The 20,981-nt window shown below is 56.1% G+C and overlaps 1 protein-coding gene and 1 long non-coding RNA gene across 2 annotated transcripts; both read left to right on the top strand.

Moving 5' to 3' along the window:
• Positions 1 to 10,284: 10,284 nt before the first annotated feature.
• Positions 10,285 to 16,853, top strand: LOC134729270 (putative uncharacterized protein FLJ45355; the record flags this gene model as incomplete). Its single annotated transcript, XM_063597391.1, has 6 exons — positions 10,285 to 10,391; positions 12,636 to 12,676; positions 12,998 to 13,124; positions 13,521 to 14,254; positions 15,201 to 15,424; positions 16,426 to 16,853. Coding segments are annotated over 4 exons (381 nt in total), but the record flags the coding sequence as incomplete, so codon positions are not given.
• Positions 16,854 to 17,182: 329 nt separating this feature from the next.
• LOC129394578 (uncharacterized) lies at positions 17,183 to 20,942 on the top strand. Its single transcript, XR_008621869.2, has 3 exons — positions 17,183 to 18,358; positions 19,305 to 19,528; positions 20,530 to 20,942. It is a non-coding gene; the product is annotated as an uncharacterized LOC129394578 (long non-coding RNA).
• The last annotated feature ends 39 nt before the right edge of the window (positions 20,943 to 20,981 follow it).

Below are 20,981 nucleotides of genomic sequence, written 5' to 3' on the forward strand. Positions count from 1 at the left end.
GGGGGGTGCCTCACCCCACTGCGAGGTGGATCATAATAGCGAGGGGGGGGAGAAGGGGTGGCTGTTACTCCCCATATCGCGGAGGGTGCCTCACCCCCCTGACATGTGGATCGTAATAAATAGCCGGGGGGGGGGGGAAAGGGGGTGGCTCTTACTCCCCATATCTCAGGGGGTGCCTCACACCCCTGCAATGTGGATCATAATAAATAGCTGGGGGGGAAAGGGGGTGGCCCTTACTCCCCATACCGCGGGAGGTGCCTCACCCCCTGCGATGTGACCTGTGTCCATTGTGAGCATTCTCTTTTTTCCTGCTATTAGGAACAACTTCACAGAGTGTGTGTACACAGCCTGCGATATGAAAACTAATATCCTCTGCACCTCCGCATGTACGGACCATATCACACAATGGGTGCACACTTTTTGCTGGATTTGGGGTCATGTCATCCTGTGTTTCCCTAAATAGTCGGGGAAATATCACAGGCCTATTCGGAGGCACATCCTACTTTTGCTACTGGAAATTAGGAGTAATGTCACAGATGGGGTGTAAAGCCGCTGTCATATTTGAAGTAATATCATGCTCTCCCCCACTAGTTGTGACGCACAGTATCACAGGGGGTATATACCTTCTGCGGTATTGGGAGTAATATCATCATCTCTTCCTTTACATGATAGGAACAACATCAGAGACGGGGTGTACACCCCGTGTGTTTTTGAAAGCAATGTCATTCACTCTTCTTCTAGATTTTACGATTCATATCACAGGCGGGGTGTGCACCCCTTCTTATATTGGGAGTCATCGGATCCTTTTTCAAGCTGTATATTTAGAACAATATCCCATGGGGCTGTACATGTCTTCGATACTGGTCGTAATATCATCTTGTCCTTTCCTGGATACAAGAAAAAATATCACAGACGAGGTGTACACCCCTTGTAATATTGGGAGTAATATCACCTCTCCCCATGTGGTTATTGAGGACAAAATCACAGGGTGGTGTACAGTTCCTACTTTATTGAGAGTAATATCATCCACTCACCCCCCGGATATCAGGAGCCACATCACAGAAGAGTTGTACACCCCTTCGATATTGTCAGCAATATCACCGTCTTCCCACCTAGATATTAGGAACAATACCCCGGGGGGCTTGGGGGTGTACACCCACTGCGAGATCCAGAGTAATATCAGCCTTTTCCCGCTGGATATTAGGAAGTATATCACAGGTGTGTGTGCACCTTCTGCGATATTGGGAGTAATATCAGCCTCTACCCCGCTGCATATTAGGAACAATATACGGGGGGCGTGGGGGTTACGCTCCCTGCGATATTGAGAGTAATGTTATTCTCTTCTCCCTGTACGTTAGGAACTATATCACGGGGTCTGTACACCTTCTGCCATGTTGGGATTAATGTAATCCTCTCCCCCCATTGAATATCAAAAACAATATCACAGAAGGGCGTACACCCTCTGCGATATGGCCAGTAATACCATCGTCTCTACCTTTGGATACTAGGAACAACATCACAGAGGGTGTGTACACCCCCTGCGATATTGGGCGTAATGTTAGCCTCTCTTCCCCTGGATATGAGGAACAATATCCCTGGTCGGGGGAGGTGGAGTACATTAAGAACAATATCTGAAGGAGGTGGGTGTACACCCCCTGAGATATTGGGTGTAGTATCACCCTCTCTTTCCTAGGATATTAAGAACAATATCACAGGAGGGGTGTACAGCCCCTGCGATATTGGGAGTAATATCATCCCCTCCCCCTCTCTATATAAGGAACAATATCCCGGGGTGGGTGTACATCCCCTGCGATACTGGGCGTAATGTCATCATCTCCCAACGTGGATATTGGGAATAATGTCCCAGGGGGGTGTACACCTTCTTCGATATTGGGAGTAGTATCATCCTCTCCCCTCGGGATTGTAGGCAAAATATGGAAGGGGTTTTACAGCTCATGCGATGTGGGCAGTAATATCATCCTCTCTCCACCTAGATATTAGGAACTATATCACAGGCGGCTGTACACTTGTTACGATATTGGGAGTAATATCATCCTCTCCCATCATGGATATTAAGAACAATATTACCAAAGAGGTGTACACCCCCTGCGATATTGACAGTAATATTTGGCTCTCCCCTTCGGGTTATTAGGAACAATGTTGCAGGAGGTGTGCACAACCCCTGCGATATTGGGAGTCATATCATCTTCTCCCCCTGAATATAAGAAACAATATCACAGTGGGTGTGTACAGCCGCTGCGACGTTGCCACCAGTATCATCCTCTCCCTCCCAGGATATAAGGAACAATGTCACAAGGGGGCGCACACCCCCTGCGATATTGGGGGTAATATCTTCCTCTGCCCCGCTGGCTATTAGGAACAATGTCACAGAAGGGGTGTCCACTCCCTGCTATATTGGGAGTGAGATCTTCCTCTCCATCCCTGAATATTAGGAACAATATCCCTAGGGAGTGTACACCTCCTGCAATAGTGAGACTAAGATCATCCTCTCGCCCCCTGGATATTAGGATCAATATCATAGGGGTGGTGTACACCCCCTGCAAAATTGGAAGAAATATCATCCTCTCCACCTTTGGACGTTAGGGACAGTATCACGGGGGAGGTCTACGCCCCCTGGGATATTGGGAGTCATATCATCCGCTCCCACCCAGGACATTAGGAACAAGATGACTGAACGGAGGTACACCCACAGCGATATTTTCAATCATGTCATCCTCTACGCCCTGGCAATTAGGAGAAACATCATAGAGGGGTGTACACTTTCAGCGACATCGGGAGTAATATCCTCTCCCCCACAGATATCGGGAACAGTTATATTAATTATTAATATTAATAAATATATTAATTAATAGTAATCATCGATATTAATAATTGCAATAGAGATAGTAAAAGTTAATACGGATTAAAAATATTAACAATTACTATTAATAATAACAATATCACTATTAATAATAAAATAATGATATTAATCAATGTTACATAAATCAGTCATAAGTGATGTTGGTAATAAAACAATATTAAGATTAATAACTAATATTGAAAAATGACATTAATACAGATAATTTTAATCATGCAATCGTACATTTAAAATAATCATTAATGATTAATAACGTTATACTATTAATTAATATTACCATTGATAATTATTAAGACTGATGTTTAACAATTAATATTATTAAGATTGGTGCTTAATAATTAATCGTATTATTTCTCCTAATACCGCAGGGGGTGTACACCTACCCGAGATATTGTTCCTAATATCCAGGGATGGAGAGCATGATATTAGTTTTAATATCTCAGTAGGTGTACACTCACCCTGTGACACTGATCCTAATATCCAGGGAGTAGAGTATGACATGACTCCCAACATAGCAATGAATGTACAGCCACCCGGTGATATTGCTCCTAATATTCATGGAAGAAGCATAGGATATTACTTCCAAAATCGCAGGGAGTGTACACCTCTTCTGTGACATTGTTCCTGGTATCCCGAGGGGGAGAGGATGATAATAATTCCAGTATCGCAGGCTGTGATCACCCACCCTGTGATATTGTTATTAACATCCTGAAAGGGAGAGGATGATATTACTCCCCGTAATAGATAGATATTACTCCCCATAACAGAGCAGGAGGTGTACACCCACCCTGTGATATTGTTCCTAATATTCAGAGGCTGAGAGGTCGATATTACTCCCAATATGGCAGGAAGTGTACACCCCCGTGTGAGATGGTCCTTAATAATATTCCAAGGTGGAGGGGGAGATATTACTCCCAATATCGCAGAAAGTGTACCCCCCCAGGGATATTGTTCTCATGATCCTGGAGGGAAGAGGATGATGTCACTTTAAATATCACAGAAGGTGTGCACGCCCCCACTGATATCGGTTCTAATTTCCATGTGGGAGAGGAGGATGTGACGCCCAATCACACCTGCAGTAGAAACACAGCTATGATACTGTTCTTAATATTCAGGGAGGAAGACAATGATATTACTCCCAAAACAGACGACTGTACACCCTCTGCACACCAAGGGTGTACCCCCATCTGTGAAATAGTTTATAATTTCCAGAGGGGGAGATGATATCACTCCGAATACCGTAAACAGGCTGTGAGTCCACCGCGGATCCTAAAAACCAGGGAGGGAAGAGGGGCTGGCAATTACTCCCCGCATCGCGGGGGGTGTCTCACCCCCTTGCGATGGGGGTCCTAAGAGCCAGTGGGGGATGAGGGGCTGGCTCTCAGTCACTGCCTTGCGGGTGGTCCTTCCCCCCCTGCGATGGGGGTCCTAAGAGCCAGGGGGGAAGAGGGGCTGGCTCTTACACCCCGCATCAAGGGGGGTCCCGGCGATGGGGGTCCTAAGAGCCACGGGGGAAGAGGGGCTGCCTCTCAGTCCCCGCCTTGTGGGGGGTGCCTCCTCCCCCTGCGATGGGGGTCCTAAGAGCCAGGGGGGGAAAGGAGCTGGCTGTCAGTCCCTGTCTCGCGGGGGTGCCTCCCCGCTCCGGGATGGGGGTCCTAAGAGCCAGTGGGGGATGAGGGGCTGCTTCTCAGTCCCAGCCTCGCGGGGGTGCCTCCCCACCAGGCGATGGGGATCCAAAGAGCCAGGGGGGTAAGAGGGGCAGGCTCTCATTCCCCGCCTCGCGGGGGGTGGCTACCTCCCCTGCGATGGGGGTCCTTAGAGCAAGGAAGGGAAGAGGGGCTGGCTCTCAGTCCCCACCTCGCCAGGGGTGCCTCTCCCCCCCTGCGATAGGTGTCCTAATAGCCAGGGGGGAAGAGGGGCTGGCTCTCAGTCCCCGGCTCACGGGGGATGCCTCCCCGTGCTGCAATGGGGGTCCTAAAAGCCAGGGGGTGAAGAGTGGCTGGCTCTCAGTCCCTGCCTCGCGGGTGGTCTTTCCCCCGCTGCGATGGGGGTCCTAAGAGCAAGTGGGGGAAGTGGGGCTGGCTCTCTGTCCCCGCCTCGCGGGGAGTGCCTCGCACCCTTGCGATGGGGGTCCTAAGAGCCAGGGGGGGAAGCGGGGCTGGCTCTCAGTCACCACAGCATGGGGGGCCTTTCTGTTCTGGTTTTGCCCAAGAGTAAGCTTATTTGCATCTGGTTCTAGCAGGGCAGTTGCTGTGAAGGCCCTCAAAAAGGGGGGCCATCCTTTAGAAACCCTGTCTAGCTGTTTAGAGAGGTAGGCCACCGGCCTCAGCCAGGGCCCCACAGTTTGGGTTTAAAGTCCAGCTGCCATCTTTTCTCTGACGCATACAGTGGAAAAGGCTTTGTGAGATCCGCTAGCCCCTGGGCTGGGGCTTTCAGAAGTTTTTCCTTTAAGTCACGAAAGACTTGCTGTTGTTGGAATCCCCATTCCAAATGTTCCCGGTCCCCGCCCCCTTTGTGACATCATACAAAGGCGTGGCTAATACTGCAAAGTTGGGCTCCACAGTCTACAAAACCCCACAGCTCCTAGGAATTCTCTCACCAGCCTTCTGCCCTTAGGCTCCGGAAGATTGCGAATGACCTGCTTTCTTTCGGATCCCGGGCTGCTTTCGGACACCTGTCGAATAGTAAATCCCAAGTAAGCTACCTGCGGTCGTCGGCAGATCTGAGTTTTCTTCTTGGACACCTAATACCCACAGCCCTCCAGGTCGGTCCTAAGGGTCTTAGAATCCTCGATGGGGGTCATAAGCCAGGGGGGGAAGAGGGAGTGGCTCTCAGTCCCCGCCTCGTGGGGTGTGCCTCCCCCGTGTGATGGGGATCCTCAGAGTTGGGCGAGGAAGAAGGGCTGGCTCTCAGTCACCGCCTCACGGGGGGTGCCTCCTCCCCCTGCCACGGGGGTCCTAAAGGCCAGTGGGGGAAGAGGGGCTGGCTCTGAGACCATGCCTCGCTGGGGGTGCCTCCACTCACTGCGATGGGGGTCCTAAGAGCCAGGGGGGGAAGAGGGGCTGGCTCTCAGTCCCCGCCTCGTGGAGGGTGCCTCCCCCCCTTTCGATGGGGGTCCTAAGAGCCAGGAGCGGAACAGGGGCTGGCTTAGTGTACCCGCCTCGCGCGGGGTGCCTCCCTGCCCTGTGATGGGGGTCTTAAGAGCCAGAAGGCTTAGAGGGGCTGGCTCTTAGTACCCGCCTCACGGGGGGGTGCCTTCTCCCCCTGCGATGGGGGTCCTCAGAGCCAGAGGGGGAAGAGGGGTTGGCTCTCAGTCCCCGCCTCGCCGGGGGTGCCTCCTCCCCCTGCGATGGGGGTCCTAAGGGCCCAGGAGGAAGAGGGGCTGTCTCTCAGTCCCCCGCTTGCGGGGGGTGCCTCCCCTCACTGCGATGGGGGTCCTAAGAGCCAGGGGGGAAAGAGCGGCTGGCTCTCAGTCCCCTCCTCGTGGGGGGCGCCTCGCCCCCCTGCGATGGGGGTCCTGAGAGCCAGGGGCAAAAGAGCGGCTGGCTCTCAGTACACGCCTCGCAGGGGGTGCCTCCCCCTCCTGCGATGGGGGTCCTAAGAGCCTCGGGGGTAAGAGGGTCTGGATCTCAGTCCCCGCCTCGCGGGGAGTGCCATGCTACCCTGCGATGGGGGTTTGAAGAGCCAGGCAGGGAAGAGGGGTTGGCTCCCAGTCCCCGCCGCACCGGGGGTGCATCCCCCCCACAGCGATGGGGGTCCTAAGAGCCATGGGGGGAAGAGGGGATGGCTTTCAGTCCCGGCCGCGCAGGGGGTGCCTCCCCCCCTCGCGATACAGATCCTAAGAGCCAGGGGGGGAACAGGGGCTGGCTCAGTGCCCGCCTCGCGGGTGGTGGCTCGCTCCCCTGAGATGGGCATCCTAAGAGCCAGGGGAGGAAGAGGGGGAGAGGATGATGATAATTTCAGCATCGCAGGCTGTGTTCACCCAGCCTGTTAAATTGTTATTAGTATCCTGAAAGGGAGAGGATGATATTACTCCCCATAACAGACAGATATGACTCCCCATCGTAGAGCACGAGGTGTACACCCGCCCTGTGATTTTCTTCCTCATATTCACAGACCGAGAGGTTGATGTCACTCCCAATATCGGAGGAAGTATACACCCCCGTGTGAGATGTTCCTTAATGATATTCCACGGCGGAGGGGGTGATATGACTACATACATGGCAGAAAGTGGAAACCCCCCAGGGATATTATTCCCACGATACTGGAGGGAAGAAGATGATGTTACTTTCAATATGACAAAAGGTGGATGAAGTGGTGGACTGCCCCTCCACACCTGTGAGTATTTCTAGTTGGGTGGGACGAGAGACTGAGAAAAGAAATAAGACACAGAGAGAAAGTGTAAAGATACAACAGTGGGTCCAGGGGACCGGCGCTCAGCACACCAAGGACCTGCACCGGCACCAGCCTCTGAGTTCCCTCAGTTTCTATTGATTATGATTTTCATGATTTTAGCAGAAAGGAATGTAGTAGGAGAGCAGGGTGATGATAAGGAGAGAGTCAGCAGAAGACATGTGAGCAAAAGAATCCATGTCATAATTAGGTTCAAGGGAAGGTACTATGACTGGACGTGCACGTAAGCCAGATTTGTTTCTCTCCACCCAAACATCTCAGTGGAGTAAAGAAGAACAAGGCAGTGTTACTGCAAACATGTCTCGCCTCCCGCCACAGGGCAGCTTTTCTCCTATCTCAGAGTTGAACGAATGTACAATCGGGTTTTACACCGAGACATTCAGTTCCCAGGGGCAAGCAGGAGACAGTGGCCTTCCTCCATCTCAGCTGCAAGAGGCTTTCCTCTTTTACTAATCCACCTCAGCACAGACCCATTACGGGTGTCGGGCTGGGGGACAGTCAGGTCTTTCTCATCCCATGAGGCTATATTTCAGACTATCAGATGGGGAGAGAGCTTGGACCATACCCTGCTTTCAAGGGCAGAGGTCCCTGCGGCTTTCCACAGTGCATTGTGTCCCCGGTTTATTGAGACTAGAGAATGGCGATGACTTTTACCAAGTATACTGCTGGTAAACATTTCGTTAACAAGGCACGTCCTGCACAGCCCTACATCCCTTGAACTTTGATTTTATACAACACATGTTTTTGTGAGCTCCAGGTTGGGTCAAAGTGGCTGGGGCCAAGCGGCTAGGGCAAAGCTACAAATTAACAACATCTCAGCAAAGCAATTGTTTAAAGGACAGGTCTTTTTCAAAATGGAGTCTCTTATGTCTTTCCTTTCTACATGGACACAGTGACAGTCTGATCTCTCTTTCTTTTCCCTACAGGTGGACACGCCCCCACTGATATTCCTTCTAATTGCAACGTGGGAGAGGAGGATATGACACGCGATATCGCAGGGAGTAGAAACACCCCTGTGATACTGTTCTTCATATTCAGGGAGGAAGAGGATGATATTACTCCCAATACAGACGGGTGTACACCCTCTGTACACCGAGGGTGTACACCCGTCTGTGAAAGAGTTCTTAATCTCCAGAGGGGGAGATGATATTACTCACAATATGGTAAAGAGGCTGTGAGTCCACGGAGGATCCTCAGAGCCAGCGGGGGAAGAGGGGCTGGCTCTCAGTCCCCGCCTCGCGGGGGTGCCTCCCCCCACTGCGATGGGGGTCCTAAGAGCCAGTGGGGGAAGAGGGGCTGGCTCTGAGACCCCGCCTCGCGGGGGGTGCCTCCCCCCCCTGCGATGGGGGTCCTAAGGGCCAGCGGGGGAAGAGGGGCTGGCTCTGAGACCCCGCCTCGCGGGGGGTGCCTCCCCCCCCTGCGATGGGGGTCCTAAGAGCCAGCGGGGGAAGAGGGGCTGGCTCTGAGACCCCGCCTCGCGGGGGGTGCCTCCCCCCCCTGCGACGGGGGTCCTAAGGGCCAGCGGGGGAAGAGGGGCTGGCTCTGAGACCCCGCCTCACGGGGGGTGCCTCCCCCCCCTGCGACGGGGGTCCTAAGGGCCAGTGGGGGAAGAGGGGCTGGCTCTGAGACCCCGCCTCACGGGGGGTGCCTCCCCCCCTGCGATGGGGGTCCTAAGGGCCAGTGGGGGAAGAGGGGCTGGCTCTGAGACCCCGCCTCGTGGGGGTTGCCTCCCCCCCCTGCGATGGGGGTCCTAAGGGCCAGTGGGGAAGAGGGGCTGGCTCTCTGTACCCGCCTCGCGGGGGGTGCCTCCCCCCCCTGTGATGGGGGTCCTTAGAGCCAGGAGCAGAAGAGGGCCTGGCTCTCTGTACCCGCCTCGCGGGGGGTGCCTCCCCCCCCGCGATGGGGGTCCGAAGAGCCAGAAGGCTTAGAGGGGCTGGCTCTGAGTCCCCGCCTCGTGGGGGGTGCCTCCTCTCCCTGCGACGGGGTTCCTAAAGGCCAGTGGGGGAAGAGGGTCTGGCTCTGAGACCACGCCTCGCTGGGGTGCCTCCCCCCACTGCGATGGGGGTCCTAAGGGCCAGTGGGGGAAGAGGGGCTGGCTCTGAGACCCCGCCTCGCTGGGGGTGCCTCCTCCCCCTGCGACGGGGGTCCTAAGAGCCAGGGGGGGAAGAGGGGCTGGCTCTCAGTCCCCGCCTCGCGGGGAGTGCCTCCCCTTCCTGCGATGGGGGTCCTAAGAGCCAGGTGGGGAAGAGGGGCTGGCTTTCAGTCACCACAGCTTGGGGGGCCTTTATGTTCTGGTTTTACCCAAGAGTCAGCTGATTTGCTTCTTGTACTAGCAGGGCAGTTGCTGCCAAGGCCCTCAAACAGGGGGGCCATCCTTTAGAAACCCTGTCTAGCTGTTTAGAGAGGTAGGCCACCGGCCTCAGCCAGGGCCCCACAGTTTGGGTTTAAAGTCCAGCTGCCATCTTTTCTCTGACGCATACAGTGGAAAAGGCTTTGTGAGATCCGCTAGCCCCTGGGCTGGGGCTTTCAGAAGTTTTTCCTTTAAGTCATGAAAGACTTGCTGTTGTTGGAATCCCCATTCCAAAAGTTGCCGGTCCCCGCCCCCCTTTGTGACGTCATACAAAGGCGTGGCTAAGACTGCAAAGTTGGGCTCCGCAGTCTACAAAACCCCACAGCTCCTAGGAATTCTCTCACCAGCCTTCCGCCCTTAGGCTCCGGAAGATTGCGAATGACCTGCTTTCTTTCGGATCCCGGGCTGCTTTCGGACACCTGTCGAATAGTAAATCCCAAGTAAGCTACCTGCGGTCGTCGGCAGATCTGAGTTTTCTTCTTGGACACCTAATACCCACAGCCCTCCAGGTCAGTCCTAAGGATCTTAGAATCCTCGATGGGGGTCATAAGCCGGGGGGGAAGAGGGACTGGCTCTCAGTCCCCGCCTCACGGGGTGTGCCTCCCCCGTGTGATGGGGATCCTGAGAGTTGGGCGAGGAAGAAGGGCTGGCTGTCAGTCACCGCCTCGCGGGGGGTGCCTCCCCTCCCTGCGATGGGGGTCCTAAGAGCCAGGGGGGAAAGAGCGGCTGGCTCTCAGTCCCCGCCTCGCGGGGGGTGCCTCCCCCCCTGCGATGGGGGTCCTAAGAGAAATGGAGGGAAGAGGGGCTGGCTCTCAGTCCCCGCCACGAGGGGGTGCCTCCCCCCCTGCGATGGGGGTCCCAAGAGCCAGGGGGGGCAGAGCGGCTGGCTCTAAGTCCGCGCCTCGCCAAGGGTGCATCCCCCCACTGCGATGGGGTTCCTAAGAGCCAGGGGGGGAAGAAGGGCTGACTCTCAGTCCCCGCCTCGCGGGGCGTGCCTTGCTACCCTGCGATGGGGGTCCTAAGAGCCAGGCAGGGAAGAGGGGTTGGCTCCCAGTCCCCGCCGCGCGGGGGGTGCCTCCCCCCCACAGCGATGGGGGTCCTAAGAGCCGTGGGGGGAAGAGGGGCTGGCTCTCAGTCCCCGCCGCGCGGGGGGTGCCTCCCCCCCTCGCGATACGGATCCTAAGGGCCAGGGGGGGAACAGGGGCTGGCTCAGTCCCCGCCTCGCGGGGGGTGGCTCGCTCCGCTGAGATGGGCATCCTAAGAGCCAGGGGAGGAAGAGGGGGAGAGGATGATAATAATTTCAGCATCGCAGGCTGTGTTCACCCAGCCTGTTAAACTGTTATTAGTATCCTGAAAGGGAGAGGATGATATTACTCCCCATAACAGACAGATATGACTCCCCATCGTAGAGCACGAGGTGTACACCCGCCCTGTGATTTTCTTCCTCATATTCAGAGACCGAGAGGTTGATGTCACTCCCAATATCGGAGGAAGTATACACCCCCGTGTGAGATGTTCCTTAATGATATTCCACGGCGGAGGGGGTGATATGACTACATACATGGCAGAAAGTGGAAACCCCCCAGGGATATTATTCCCACGATCCTGGAGGGAAGAAGATGATGTTACTTTCAATATGACAGAAGGTGGATGAAGTGGTGGACTGCCCCTCCACACCTGTGAGTATTTCTAGTTGGGTGGGACGAGAGACTGAGAAAAGAAATAAGACACAGAGAGAAAGTGTAAAGATACAACAGTGGGTCCAGGGGACCGGCGCTCAGCACACCAAGGACCTGCACCCGCACCAGCCTCTGAGTTCCCTCAGTTGTTATTGATTATGATTTTCATGATTTTAGCAGAAAGGAATGTAGTAGGAGAGCAGGGTGATGATAAGGAGAGAGTCAGCAGAAGACACGTGAGCAAAAGAATCTATGTCATAATTAGGTTCAAGGGAAGGTACTATGACTGGACGTGCACGTAAGCCAGATTTGTTTCTCTGCACCCAAACATCTCAGTGGAGTAAAGAAGAACAAGGCAGTGTTACTGCAAACATGTCTCGCCTCCCGCCACAGGGCAGCTTTTCTCCTATCTCAGAGTTGAACGAATGTACAATCGGGTTTTACACCGAGACATTCAGTTCCCAGGGGCAAGCAGGAGACAGTGGCCTTCCTCCATCTCAGCTGCAAGAGGCTTTCCTCTTTTACTAATCCACCTCAGCACAGACCCATTACGGGTGTCGGGCTGGGGGACAGTCAGGTCTTTCTCATCCCATGAGGCTATATTTCAGACTATCAGATGGGGAGAGAGCTTGGACCATACCCTGCTTTCAAGGGCAGAGGTCCCTGCGGCTTTCCACAGTGCATTGTGTCCCCGGTTTATTGAGACTAGAGAATGGCGATGACTTTTACCAAGTATACTGCTGGTAAACATTTCGTTAACAAGGCACGTCCTGCACAGCCCTACATCCCTTGAACTTTGATTTTATACAACACATGTTTTTGTGAGCTCCAGGTTGGGTCAAAGTGGCTGGGGCCAAGCGGCTAGGGCAAAGCTACAAATTAACAACATCTCAGCAAAGCAATTGTTTAAAGGACAGGTCTTTTTCAAAATGGAGTCTCTTATGTCTTTCCTTTCTACATGGACACAGTGACAGTCTGATCTCTCTTTCTTTTCCCTACAGGTGGACACGCCCCCACTGATATTCCTTCTAATTGCAACGTGGGAGAGGAGGATATGACACGCGATATCGCAGGGAGTAGAAACACCCCTGTGATACTGTTCTTCATATTCAGGGAGGAAGAGGATGATATTACTCCCAATACAGACGGGTGTACACCCTCTGTACACCGAGGGTGTACACCCGTCTGTGAAAGAGTTCTTAATCTCCAGAGGGGGAGATGATATTACTCACAATATGGTAAAGAGGCTGTGAGTCCACGGAGGATCCTCAGAGCCAGCGGGGGAAGAGGGGCTGGCTCTCAGTCCCCGCCTCGCGGGGGTGCCTCCCCCCACTGCGATGGGGGTCCTAAGAGCCAGTGGGGGAAGAGGGGCTGGCTCTGAGACCCCGCCTCGCGGGGGGTGCCTCCCCCCCCTGCGATGGGGGTCCTAAGGGCCAGCGGGGGAAGAGGGGCTGGCTCTGAGACCCCGCCTCGCGGGGGGTGCCTCCCCCCCCTGCGATGGGGGTCCTAAGAGCCAGCGGGGGAAGAGGGGCTGGCTCTGAGACCCCGCCTCGCGGGGGGTGCCTCCCCCCCCTGCGACGGGGGTCCTAAGGGCCAGCGGGGGAAGAGGGGCTGGCTCTGAGACCCCGCCTCACGGGGGGTGCCTCCCCCCCCTGCGACGGGGGTCCTAAGGGCCAGTGGGGGAAGAGGGGCTGGCTCTGAGACCCCGCCTCACGGGGGGTGCCTCCCCCCCTGCGATGGGGGTCCTAAGGGCCAGTGGGGGAAGAGGGGCTGGCTCTGAGACCCCGCCTCGTGGGGGTTGCCTCCCCCCCCTGCGATGGGGGTCCTAAGGGCCAGTGGGGAAGAGGGGCTGGCTCTCTGTACCCGCCTCGCGGGGGGTGCCTCCCCCCCCTGTGATGGGGGTCCTTAGAGCCAGGAGCAGAAGAGGGCCTGGCTCTCTGTACCCGCCTCGCGGGGGGTGCCTCCCCCCCCGCGATGGGGGTCCGAAGAGCCAGAAGGCTTAGAGGGGCTGGCTCTGAGTCCCCGCCTCGTGGGGGGTGCCTCCTCTCCCTGCGACGGGGTTCCTAAAGGCCAGTGGGGGAAGAGGGTCTGGCTCTGAGACCACGCCTCGCTGGGGTGCCTCCCCCCACTGCGATGGGGGTCCTAAGGGCCAGTGGGGGAAGAGGGGCTGGCTCTGAGACCCCGCCTCGCTGGGGGTGCCTCCTCCCCCTGCGACGGGGGTCCTAAGAGCCAGGGGGGGAAGAGGGGCTGGCTCTCAGTCCCCGCCTCGCGGGGAGTGCCTCCCCTTCCTGCGATGGGGGTCCTAAGAGCCAGGTGGGGAAGAGGGGCTGGCTTTCAGTCACCACAGCTTGGGGGGCCTTTATGTTCTGGTTTTACCCAAGAGTCAGCTGATTTGCTTCTTGTACTAGCAGGGCAGTTGCTGCCAAGGCCCTCAAACAGGGGGGCCATCCTTTAGAAACCCTGTCTAGCTGTTTAGAGAGGTAGGCCACCGGCCTCAGCCAGGGCCCCACAGTTTGGGTTTAAAGTCCAGCTGCCATCTTTTCTCTGACGCATACAGTGGAAAAGGCTTTGTGAGATCCGCTAGCCCCTGGGCTGGGGCTTTCAGAAGTTTTTCCTTTAAGTCATGAAAGACTTGCTGTTGTTGGAATCCCCATTCCAAAAGTTGCCGGTCCCCGCCCCCCTTTGTGACGTCATACAAAGGCGTGGCTAAGACTGCAAAGTTGGGCTCCGCAGTCTACAAAACCCCACAGCTCCTAGGAATTCTCTCACCAGCCTTCTGCCCTTAGGCTCCGGAAGATTGCGAATGACCTGCTTTCTTTCGGATCCCGGGCTGCTTTCGGACACCTGTCGAATAGTAAATCCCAAGTAAGCTACCTGCGGTCGTCGGCAGATCTGAGTTTTCTTCTTGGACACCTAATACCCACAGCCCTCCAGGTCAGTCCTAAGGATCTTAGAATCCTCGATGGGGGTCATAAGCCGGGGGGGAAGAGGGACTGGCTCTCAGTCCCCGCCTCACGGGGTGTGCCTCCCCCGTGTGATGGGGATCCTGAGAGTTGGGCGAGGAAGAAGGGCTGGCTGTCAGTCACCGCCTCGCGGGGGGTGCCTCCCCTCCCTGCGATGGGGGTCCTAAGAGCCAGGGGGGAAAGAGCGGCTGGCTGTCAGTCCCCGCCTCGCGGGGGGTGCCTCCCCCCCTGCGATGGGGGTCCTAAGAGAAATGGAGGGAAGAGGGGCTGGCTCTCAGTCCCCGCCACGAGGGGGTGCCTCCCCCCCTGCGATGGGGGTCCCAAGAGCCAGGGGGGGCAGAGCGGCTGGCTCTAAGTCCGCGCCTCGCCAAGGGTGCATCCCCCCACTGCGATGGGGTTCCTAAGAGCCAGGGGGGGAAGAAGGGCTGACTCTCAGTCCCCGCCTCGCGGGGCGTGCCTTGCTACCCTGCGATGGGGGTCCTAAGAGCCAGGCAGGGAAGAGGGGTTGGCTCCCAGTCCCCGCCGCGCGGGGGGTGCCTCCCCCCCACAGCGATGGGGGTCCTAAGAGCCGTGGGGGGAAGAGGGGCTGGCTCTCAGTCCCCGCCGCGCGGGGGGTGCCTCCCCCCCTCGCGATACGGATCCTAAGGGCCAGGGGGGGAACAGGGGCTGGCTCAGTCCCCGCCTCGCGGGGGGTGGCTCGCTCCGCTGAGATGGGCATCCTAAGAGCCAGGGGAGGAAGAGGGGGAGAGGATGATAATAATTTCAGCATCGCAGGCTGTGTTCACCCAGCCTGTTAAACTGTTATTAGTATCCTGAAAGGGAGAGGATGATACTACTCCCCATAACAGACAGATATGACTCCCCATCGTAGAGCACGAGGTGTACACCCGCCCTGTGATTTTCTTCCTCATATTCAGAGACCGAGAGGTTGATGTCACTCCCAATATCGGAGGAAGTATACACCCCCGTGTGAGATGTTCCTTAATGATATTCCACGGCGGAGGGGGTGATATGACTACATACATGGCAGAAAGTGGAAACCCCCCAGGGATATTATTCCCACGATCCTGGAGGGAAGAAGATGATGTTACTTTCAATATGACAGAAGGTGGATGAAGTGGTGGACTGCCCCTCCACACCTGTGAGTATTTCTAGTTGGGTGGGACGAGAGACTGAGAAAAGAAATAAGACACAGAGACAAAGTGTAAAGATACAACAGTGGGTCCAGGGGACCGGCGCTCAGCACACCAAGGACCTGCACCCGCACCAGCCTCTGAGTTCCCTCAGTTGTTATTGATTATGATTTTCATGATTTTAGCAGAAAGGAATGTAGTAGGAGAGCAGGGTGATGATAAGGAGAGAGTCAGCAGAAGACACGTGAGCAAAAGAATCTATGTCATAATTAGGTTCAAGGGAAGGTACTATGACTGGACGTGCACGTAAGCCAGATTTGTTTCTCTCCACCCAAACATCTCAGTGGAGTAAAGAAGAACAAGGCAGTGTTACTGCAAACATGTCTCGCCTCCCGCCACAGGGCAGCTTTTCTCCTATCTCAGAGTTGAACGAATGTACAATCGGGTTTTACACCGAGACATTCAGTTCCCAGGGGCAAGCAGGAGACAGTGGCCTTCCTCCATCTCAGCTGCAAGAGGCTTTCCTCTTTTACTAATCCACCTCAGCACAGACCCATTACGGGTGTCGGGCTGGGGGACAGTCAGGTCTTTCTCATCCCATGAGGCTATATTTCAGACTATCAGATGGGGAGAGAGCTTGGACCATACCCTGCTTTCAAGGGCAGAGGTCCCTGCGGCTTTCCACAGTGCATTGTGTCCCCGGTTTATTGAGACTAGAGAATGGCGATGACTTTTACCAAGTATACTGCTGGTAAACATTTCGTTAACAAGGCACGTCCTGCACAGCCCTACATCCCTTGAACTTTGATTTTATACAACACATGTTTTTGTGAGCTCCAGGTTGGGTCAAAGTGGCTGGGGCCAAGCGGCTAGGGCAAAGCTACAAATTAACAACATCTCAGCAAAGCAATTGTTTAAAGGACAGGTCTTTTTCAAAATGGAGTCTCTTATGTCTTTCCTTTCTACATGGACACAGTGACAGTCTGATCTCTCTTTCTTTTCCCTACAGGTGGACACGCCCCCACTGATATTCCTTCTAATTGCAACGTGGGAGAGGAGGATATGACACGCGATATCGCAGGGAGTAGAAACACCCCTGTGATACTGTTCTTCATATTCAGGGAGGAAGAGGATGATATTACTCCCAATACAGACGGGTGTACACCCTCTGTACACCGAGGGTGTACACCCGTCTGTGAAAGAGTTCTTAATCTCCAGAGGGGGAGATGATATTACTCACAATATGGTAAAGAGGCTGTGAGTCCACGGAGGATCCTCAGAGCCAGCGGGGGAAGAGGGGCTGGCTCTCAGTCCCCGCCTCGCGGGGGTGCCTCCCCCCACTGCGATGGGGGTCCTAAGAGCCAGTGGGGGAAGAGGGGCTGGCTCTGAGACCCCGCCTCGCGGGGGGTGCCTCCCCCCCCTGCGATGGGGGTCCTAAGGGCCAGCGGGGGAAGAGGGGCTGGCTCTGAGACCCCGCCTCGCGGGGGGTGCCTCCCCCCCCTGCGATGGGGGTCCTAAGAGCCAGCGGGGGAAGAGGGGCTGGCTCTGAGACCCCGCCTCGCGGGGGGTGCCTCCCCCCCCTGCGACGGGGGTCCTAAGGGCCAGCGGGGGAAGAGGGGCTGGCTCTGAGACCCCGCCTCACGGGGGGTGCCTCCCCCCCCTGCGACGGGGGTCCTAAGGGCCAGTGGGGGAAGAGGGGCTGGCTCTGAGACCCCGCCTCACGGGGGGTGCCTCCCCCCCTGCGATGGGGGTCCTAAGGGCCAGTGGGGGAAGAGGGGCTGGCTCTGAGACCCCGCCTCGTGGGGGTTGCCTCCCCCCCCTGCGATGGGGGTCCTAAGGGCCAGTGGGGAAGAGGGGCTGGCTCTCTGTACCCGCCTCGCGGGGGGTGCCTCCCCCCCCTGTGATGGGGGTCCTTAGAGCCAGGAGCAGAAGAGGGCCTGGCTCTCTGTACCCGCCTCGCGGGGGGTGCCTCCCCCCCCGCGATGGGGGTCCGAAGAGCCAGAAGGCTTAGAGGGGCTGGCTCTGAGTCCCCGCCTCGTGGGGGGTGCCTCCTCTCCCTGCGACGGGGTTCCTAAAGGCCAGTGGGGGAAGAGGGTCTGGCTCTGAGACCACGCCTCGCTGGGGTGCCTCCCCCCACTGCGATGGGGGTCCTAAGGGCCAGTGGGGGAAGAGGGGCTGGCTCTGAGACCCCGCCTCGCTGGGGGTGCCTCCTCCCCCTGCGACGGGGGTCCTAAGAGCCAGGGGGGGAAGAGGGGCTGGCTCTCAGTCCCCGCCTCGCGGGGAGTGCCTCCCCTTCCTGCGATGGGGGTCCTAAGAGCCAGGTGGGGAAGAGGGGCTGGCTTTCAGTCACCACAGCTTGGGGGGCCTTTATGTTCTGGTTTTACCCAAGAGTCAGCTGATTTGCTTCTTGTACTAGCAGGGCAGTTGCTGCCAAGGCCCTCAAACAGGGGGGCCATCCTTTAGAAACCCTGTCTAGCTGTTTAGAGAGGTAGGCCACCGGCCTCAGCCAGGGCCCCACAGTTTGGGTTTAAAGTCCAGCTGCCATCTTTTCTCTGACGCATACAGTGGAAAAGGCTTTGTGAGATCCGCTAGCCCCTGGGCTGGGGCTTTCAGAAGTTTTTCCTTTAAGTCATGAAAGACTTGCTGTTGTTGGAATCCCCATTCCAAAAGTTGCCGGTCCCCGCCCCCCTTTGTGACGTCATACAAAGGCGTGGCTAAGACTGCAAAGTTGGGCTCCGCAGTCTACAAAACCCCACAGCTCCTAGGAATTCTCTCACCAGCCTTCTGCCCTTAGGCTCCGGAAGATTGCGAATGACCTGCTTTCTTTCGGATCCCGGGCTGCTTTCGGACACCTGTCGAATAGTAAATCCCAAGTAAGCTACCTGCGGTCGTCGGCAGATCTGAGTTTTCTTCTTGGACACCTAATACCCACAGCCCTCCAGGTCAGTCCTAAGGATCTTAGAATCCTCGATGGGGGTCATAAGCCGGGGGGGAAGAGGGACTGGCTCTCAGTCCCCGCCTCACGGGGTGTGCCTCCCCCGTGTGATGGGGATCCTGAGAGTTGGGCGAGGAAGAAGGGCTGGCTGTCAGTCACCGCCTCGCGGGGGGTGCCTCCCCTCCCTGCGATGGGGGTCCTAAGAGCCAGGGGGGAAAGAGCGGCTGGCTGTCAGTCCCCGCCTCGCGGGGGGTGCCTCCCCCCCTGCGATGGGGGTCCTAAGAGAAATGGAGGGAAGAGGGGCTGGCTCTCAGTCCCCGCCACGAGGGGGTGCCTCCCCCCCTGCGATGGGGGTCCCAAGAGCCAGGGGGGGCAGAGCGGCTGGCTCTAAGTCCGCGCCTCGCCAAGGGTGCATCCCCCCACTGCGATGGGGTTCCTAAGAGCCAGGGGGGGAAGAAGGGCTGACTCTCAGTCCCCGCCTCGCGGGGCGTGCCTTGCTACCCTGCGATGGGGGTCCTAAGAGCCAGGCAGGGAAGAGGGGTTGGCTCCCAGTCCCCGCCGCGCAGGGGGTGCCTCCCCCCCACAGCGATGGGGGTCCTAAGAGCCGTGGGGGGAAGAGGGGCTGGCTCTCAGTCCCCGCCGCGCGGGGGGTGCCTCCCCCCCTCGCGATACGGATCCTAAGGGCCAGGGGGGGAACAGGGGCTGGCTCAGTCCCCACCTCGCGGGGGGTGGCTCGCTCCGCTGAGATGGGCACCCTAAGAGCCAGGGGAGGAAGAGGGGGAGAGGATGATAATAATTTCAGCATCGCAGGCTGTGTTCACCCAGCCTGTTAAACTGTTATTAGTATCCTGAAAGGGAGAGGATGATATTACTCCCCATAACAGACAGATATGACTCCCCATCGTAGAGCACGAGGTGTACACCCGCCCTGTGATTTTCTTCCTCATATTCAGAGACCGAGAGGTTGATGTCACTCCCAATATCGGAGGAAGTATACACCCCCGTGTGAGATGTTCCTTAATGATATTCCACGGCGGAGGGGGTGATATGACTACATACATGGCAGAAAGTGGAAACCCCCCAGGGATATTATTCCCACGATCCTGGAGGGAAGAAGATGATGTTACTTTCAATATGACAGAAGGTGGATGAAGTGGTGGACTGCCCCTCCACACCTGTGAGTATTTCTAGTTGGGTGGGACGAGAGACTGAGAAAAGAAATAAGACACAGAGAGAAAGTGTAAAGATACAACAGTGGGTCCAGGGGACCGGCGCTCAGCACACCAAGGACCTGCACCGGCACCAGCCTCTGAGTTCCCTCAGTTGTTATTGATTATGATTTTCATGATTTTAGCAGAAAGGAATGTAGTAGGAGAGCAGGGTGATGATAAGGAGAGAGTCAGCAGAAGACATGTGAGCAAAAGAATCCATGTCATAATTAGGTTCAAGGGAAGGTACTATGACTGGACGTGCACGTAAGCCAGATTTGTTTCTCTGCACCCAAACATCTCAGTGGAGTAAAGAAGAACAAGGCAGTGTTACTGCAAACATGTCTCGCCTCCCGCCACAGGGCAGCTTTTCTCCTATCTCAGAGTTGAACGAATGTACAATCGGGTTTTACACCGAGACATTCAGTTCCCAGGGGCAAGCAGGAGATAGTGGCCTTCCTCCATCTCAGCTGCAAGAGGCTTTCCTCTTTTACTAATCCACCTCAGCACAGACCCATTACGGGTGTCGGGCTGGGGGACAGTCAGGTCTTTCTCATCCCATGAGGCTATATTTCAGACTATCAGATGGGGAGAGAGCTTGGACAATACCCTGCTTTCAAGGGCAGAGGTCCCTGCGGCTTTCCACAGTGCATTGTGTCCCCGGTTTATTGAGACTAGAGAATGGCGATGACTTTTACCAAGTATACTGCTGGTAAACATTTCGTTAACAAGGCACGTCCTGCACAGCCCTGCATCCCTTGAACTTTGATTTTATACAACACATGTTTTTGTGAGCTCCAGGTTGGGTCAAAGTGGCTGGGGCCAAGCGGCTAGGGCAAAGCTACAAATTAACAACATCTCAGCAAAGCAATTGTTTAAAGGACAGGTCTTTTTCAAAATGGAGTCTCTTATGTCTTTCCTTTCTACATGGACACAGTGACAGTCTGATCTCTCTTTCTTTTCCCTACAGGTGGACACGCCCCCACTGATATTCCTTCTAATTGCAGCGTGGGAGAGGAGGATATGACACGCGATATCGCAGGGAGTAGAAACACCCCTGTGATACTGTTCTTCATATTCAGGGAGGAAGAGGATGATATTACTCCCAATACAGACGGGTGTACACCCTCTGTACACCGAGGGTGTACACCCGTCTGTGAAAGAGTTCGTAATCTCCAGAGGGGGAGATGATATTACTCACAATATGGTAAAGAGGCTGTGAGTCCACGGAGGATCCTCAGAGCCAGCGGGGGAAGAGGGGCTGGCTCTCAGTCCCCGCCTCGCGGGGGTGCCTCCCCCCACTGCGATGGGGGTCCTAAGAGCCAGTGGGGGAAGAGGGGCTGGCTCTGAGACCCCGCCTCGCGGGGGGTGCCTCCCCCCCCTGCGATGGGGTTCCTAAGAGCCAGTGGTGGAAGAGGGGCT

This window comes from Pan paniscus, chromosome 17 (assembly GCF_029289425.2).
Source record: "Pan paniscus chromosome 17, NHGRI_mPanPan1-v2.0_pri, whole genome shotgun sequence".
Taxonomy (NCBI): domain Eukaryota; kingdom Metazoa; phylum Chordata; class Mammalia; order Primates; family Hominidae; genus Pan; species Pan paniscus.